General features: G+C 37.3%; 1 protein-coding gene across 1 annotated transcript in view; it reads left to right on the top strand.

Moving 5' to 3' along the window:
• LOC145773987 (uncharacterized) overlaps positions 1-5,398 on the top strand; it is a 59,319-nt gene extending 53,921 nt beyond the window's left edge. Inside the window, exon 10 of the mRNA XM_082585116.1 lies at positions 4,760-5,398. Coding sequence (XP_082441242.1) covers positions 4,760-4,825 — 66 coding nt within the window. The 3' untranslated portion in view covers positions 4,826-5,398. The remainder of the gene's footprint in view (positions 1-4,759) is intronic.
• Positions 5,399-6,000: the final 602 nt, after the last annotated feature.

Genomic DNA, 6,000 nt, shown 5'->3' on the forward strand with positions numbered 1-6,000 from the left:
AAAAGTATTCACCAGATTTACATAAATTCATATTTTGTAGTTGCCCAAACCAATATGATGCATTTATGAATGTTATGAAAAAAATTAAAGACTTTGTAAATTTTGATGCCGAGGCAACTGCATCAATGCCAATTTGGGCAGTTTTATAAATAGACTGTGATCAGATAATTTCGTATTTTTGTTGCCAAATCTAAACGATACAGTTATGTAAATGGGAAAAATTAATGTATTTGTTCATTTTGGGGAAACTGCCTCACGCTAATTTGGGCAGTTGCATAAACAGACTAATCAGTTTCATCAGATAATGTCATGTTTTCAGCTGCCCAAATCAACACGATGCATTTGTGAAAATTAATAAAATTAGCTATATAGCAAACTTTGTGTTTTGATTTGGGCAGTTTCACAAAAGTATTGGAGACATATTTTGGTGGCTGCCCAAATTGGCATGATGCAGTTGGTTAAATGCATTTCGTACTACAGTTTGATCACCATCCAATACAATACATCAATACGGGTGTGCCAAATGAAAATTTTGCGGCACATTTCTTGTGCAAATAAGAGGCTGTACCGTACTTAGTTTGATAGGTGAAAGATATTAATTTGTAGTTTTTCTTAATTCATGCAATTTTGAACTTTTCATATAGCAATTTTTGCTCTAATTATTGCAAGATTTTGCCCTAATTCGCGACGTTTTGAAACAACAGGGGGGGCGGCTGCCCCCCTGGCTCGTACGGCTATGATAAACACAGTAAGCATAAAAGCACAATAAGTAAGCTATACAACAAAAATGGAAAAGTATGGTCACAGTTCAGGCAACAAAAGTCAATTTATTTACCAAGCAAGTCTTGAAACAGTCGAGAAGATAGCGTAACTATTTTTCAACATTTTAGCCTATGCCTCCGTACAAGCCATACCGTGATTTTGGAGTGGCAACCAGAGATGATCGGAGTCTGGATTTTCAGGCTCCACATCCTGTTGTTTGCTGGAAGTTTGTACATTACAAAGTTAATGTCTGTTTCTCCAAAAAAAAAAACAGCCGAGCTCGGCATTCTTTTACTCCGGAATTCCGGTTGCTGCTCATCTCTGGTGGTAGGCCTACCATATATTTTCATCGCCTAAAAAGAGGACACGTTTCGCCAGCGAGTAAAATACAAGTAGAATGTTACGTATGAAGAATTTTTTACATCTTTTTGGATAATTATAGACGTATGCAGCAAAAGTTCCAGCAAAAAAACAGACAAGTTTGTTTGTTTCTCGAAAGCCGATTTGTTAGATTTGTGTGACAAAATGAAAATGTGATGTGATAATGTCATAAAAATGTGACAAATCAGGCAGTATCTGCAGGTAGCCATGCCTTAACTTTTTCAGAAAAAGGATCAGCTTTAACGAAATCATAAAATTACTTGCACGAAATATAATTGAAGTTGTATACAGCTGTTAATGAGATGCTAAGGACATACTCACCTATTATAAAAGGCTGTTTTTTTCCTTGTAGCCAACCAAGGCTACCATTGTGGCTGCATCATAGATTAAAGTCATTCTTCATTTCCACTCACATAAGTTGTAAGCAGTGGCGTAGCCAAGGGGGGGGGGGGGGGGTTGGGGGCTACAACCCCCCCTTTGGCACGCGTGTGACGTCACGATATTGAGAATGATGCTTTCAGTCTAATAAAAAATTACCTAGTTTTAAATAAAATTGCATTAAAAGAGCGAGTTTTGCCAATACCAAACATCTCAGCCAGGAATTAGCAACAAGAAAACACAGATACTTAGCTTTATTTCCAAAAAATGCCCAAGAAAACATGATCTTATCCTTTTGCTATGCTACCAGACAGCACCATTTTACAGGAATATTTGTACCCACGTTTTTGTTGAAAATGCTCTCAGAATGCACCAAATTCAAAGTAATTTTTCAAAATTTTCTGGGGGAGGCCCCCCAGACCCCCCGCCGCTGGGTAGTCAAAACCCCCCCTTTCAAAATTCCTGGCTACGCTACTGGTTGTAAGTATCCATGCCAGGATTTATTTTGAAATACTGTAGGCTGTAGGCTACCTATGTCATGCATTAACCACTTGGATTATTTTTCGATTTGCTTCACTTAACAAATTAGCCAAACTATTAGGTTGGTAATCAGCAACGTTTATAAGCGCTGAATCAATACAAAATAGATCTGGGTAAAATAATAATTTATTGTAAAAGTGTGAGAACCTTAAAATGTTAATATATCAAACTCTTTTGCAAGTTTTTGCGTTTTTTAATGTTTATTTCTTTGTGATTTACTCCATGTTTTAATTTTCTTATTTTTTTTTAATTTGTGCAATTTTTCATTTTCATAAATTGGTTGATCAGATCTTCTCAAATAAGGAAATTACCTCACAAGTAGATTTACAGTTCCACTCGCACTCGTCGCTGATAATTATTTGGCTTTTAAGACAATCGCAAACAATGTAACTTAGTATGTTTTAGTGAATGTCAAAGATTGTTTAGAACAGCAGATCAAATAGTACGCCAATGTTTTTTTTAAAAATCCATAAGTCGGAATGTTGCATTGGTACAGAAATGGTTGGAAATTGCAATTAAGTCAAACAACAATGAAATCCTGTTGAAAATATGAGCAAGAAAATTGAAAATGTAAAAAAAAGAGGACATTTGAGCATTTTTGGGTGTCCTCGGAGGACAGTTTATTTTTCTTCAAAATAGAGGACAAATCCTCTTAAAATAGGACATATGGTAGCCCTATCTGGTGGCAACCCTTCGACTATAACCCTTCAATTTTCTGATGAATATGAACAGTTAGCCTAATCTGCTCTACAGAGCAATACCTACGCCCCTTCTGAGGGCTATGGTCTACTGAAATAAGAGAACGTTAAACTTTTTCTTGGAAACTTTAAACTCAGTGTTATGACACGAAATTTCAAAAAATGGTTTAACTTAAGGTAACTTCAATGAAATATCCAAACAATCAATTTTCTGGTAAAAATTGCTGTTTAAATTTGTTGGTAAATATTATTTTATATTTGGGCAACACCACACAGAAATCCCTCGCAAAGCTGCAGACGACAGTTTGTGTCGGTTGCTAACAGTGTTGCCAACTTTGCAGTTTATCAGCACGCTCATCTTGCTTTGTTTAAGTATACGCGTATTTTTTTTGCAACTTACAACTTGTTTGTCATTTTAAATTTAGTTTTGAAAAAACCTGAAATTATTGTGTGTTTTTTCCAAATGGTTTAGCTCTACAAATTTACTGTTTTTGATTGAATTAATTTTTCCAATTCAATTTACTTGGCAACGTTGCACAAAACTCCCGCCCAAATCTGCAGATGACAGCCATTTTGTTTTCAGTCGTTGAAGAGAAAGGATCAGCTTTGCTTCAGTTGCAGCAAGAAATAGTTGGTTTCAGCTTTCAATTCTGTCATCATTCTGCTTGGTTCATCAGACAAATGTTTTAAAGTTTGTTTCTGTCCGTGTCTTCTGAGTTTGAAGAAAGCATCAGCTTGGATTGAGCTGTAGCAAGAAATGGCTGATGGGGAAATTTTCATGATCAAGTAGTAAAGTTGCTTCGAAGATTTATCGACAAAGAAATCAAAGTTTATATTAATTTCCAAGCTCTGGTTAGTTTAATGTTTTAACAAAAGTTTAGTTTCCCCCTGCAAAGCTAGCCGAAGTATTTTATCCTAATTTGATAAAACTTCGAAGCCGTTGAAGACAAAACTTGTGATTTTGTGACCAGCTAACAAAAGTCTACTCAGGTTATTTTCAAATTAGAACTTTGACTCAAACCTGAAAGTTTTGTTCAAAATAATTTGTTTATATTTTTGTTTGTGATATAAATGAATTAATATTTTGTTCTTTAGTAAACAACTTGTGTTCAATGTTTGATTATTTTATGTTTAGAACCAAACTGTGGTTTTAGATGACAACCTGGTTAGCCGAGCTAATATTGATTGACATTATTCCTGCATTGTTAGATCGCGATGGTCGCCCCATCATCGCCATCACAAAGATCCTGCGGGAAGGGAACGACTTGGAAGTGACAGTCACAGCAGGACGTCATTTTGATGGAGGGATGATATGGATGAAATCCTCCGACACTCAGAATGACTTCCATGCTGTGACGTCATTCATCAAGTCGATGCCGACGCGACTTGGATTCCTTGATCTGTCCTGGTGCAACATGAATTCCAATCAATTTCTTCCATGGAAGGAGGCGATCAAATCGATGCCTGGATCCGTGAGTCATGTTTAACTTTTATAACCAACACATTGATTCATGGTCAGACGTTGATTCAACGTCGCATTACGTTGTTTTAACGTCTCAGTTTCACAAAGTAAGTTTTCAGTTTCAACAAGTTTCACAAAGTAAGTTCCAGTTTCCAATTTTAATCATTTTCTAACAATTCTTGTAAACATAAAATAAATAAACAAAAAGTCACAACATAAATAAATTGTTTATGTTTAATTGTTGCGTCATAATTAATTTGTGTTTAGATTGTTCGGATGGATCTCCAAGGCAACTTCCTATCTGTCGATGACGTCATCGAGGTGTTGCACAAGATTGAGAGGGAAGTTGAGATGTGGGAATCCCTCGATGATGGAGATGGGAGGTGGAGAGATCCGAACATGGAGGAAAGATCCAAGCTACAAGAAGCACTGGATCGGTTGGACAATAAAGTGAGAGTTGTTTACGTTGTATCAACGTTATAACAATTAATTGTGTCAACATTAATTCAACGTCAATTATTCGCTTTGTCTTTTACAGAAGTTGAAGATCCGGGTTGGCATCGGCCTCGGCTACGATCGTTACCTCACGCACAAGGATCGATGATGTTTTTATTTATTTGTTGATGTTGGTCACAGCGGTGAACCATAATTTCTTCGTGGGAAAATTGTAACTTAAAGTTCCCGGATCCTTTCGTCTGCATATAATGACCGAAGAAACACACACTTGAACTTCTTTTCAAACAGTGTATTCCTGTAAAATTAGCCCGAGGCTACCGAAAACGAGGGGGTGCAACGCCTACACCACTTAAACTGTCACTACACAACAGATTACTTGGATAAAAGACGGAACCTTTGTCCAGCTAGCAAGCACTAAGCCAACAGTTAAAAGTGCGGCCAACTTTCAAACAATCATTTTACGAATGACCAGAATAGATATCAATATCTCAAATTCACGTAGAAAGTAACTGTGACGCAATAAATGAAAGACAATTATGAAGTCATTCCAACAGGTGTTTAAGCTGATGTAATATTTCCTGTTTAAACAGGCCCAAACAGGTCCAAACAGGTCTTATGAACGATGGTGCAATTTTGGCACATGCTTTAGGAATTTCCATGACGTAATATTCAGTAGACTTGAACGGTTTTTATATGACGTTTGATTTGGTGAAAATTGTCGGGAACATAGCGGCCCCTAGTTATGACAGTCTGACATGGCATAACTAAAAAGAAATGACGACAATTGTGAGCCAATGAATAAAAACACATGATACACAAATTGTTTGAATCACTCACGTTTAAGTTAATACGCAAATACAAAGGGCATGCAAAGAATGAACAGCAATAAGAATAAACACGACGATACATGAAATTGGTACCATAGGTACACGCTAAATGACGCTATATACAATGGTTGCGCTAATAACCGACTGTTCCGGGCTCAGACAAGGGTCGGCCACCGCAGACAAAACCAGGCTCAAACCCTAACACTTAGGTGTTCTTTACGGGGGCGAGGCACGAAATATCCCTCAACACGTAGTCTACTTTCACTTTCCCCGTACTCTCATCATAGTTGCAGACGGCAACTTTGGCTCTACGAACCACAGGCTTCCCTTTCCTAATTTGTGGAACTACCTCATGCACCCTCCCAAGTTGATACTTCCCACGTTTACCAATGTCTTGGAGAGAACCTACCACTACAAGTTGACCAGGCTCCAAATTCTCGGCCATTTTTAGCCATTTTTTCCGGCCCTGAAGACCTGGCAAGTAAAAATCGATCCA

The sequence above is a fragment of the Aplidium turbinatum genome, chromosome 7 (genome assembly GCF_918807975.1).
Source record: "Aplidium turbinatum chromosome 7, kaAplTurb1.1, whole genome shotgun sequence".
In the NCBI taxonomy this organism is placed as follows: domain Eukaryota; kingdom Metazoa; phylum Chordata; class Ascidiacea; order Aplousobranchia; family Polyclinidae; genus Aplidium; species Aplidium turbinatum.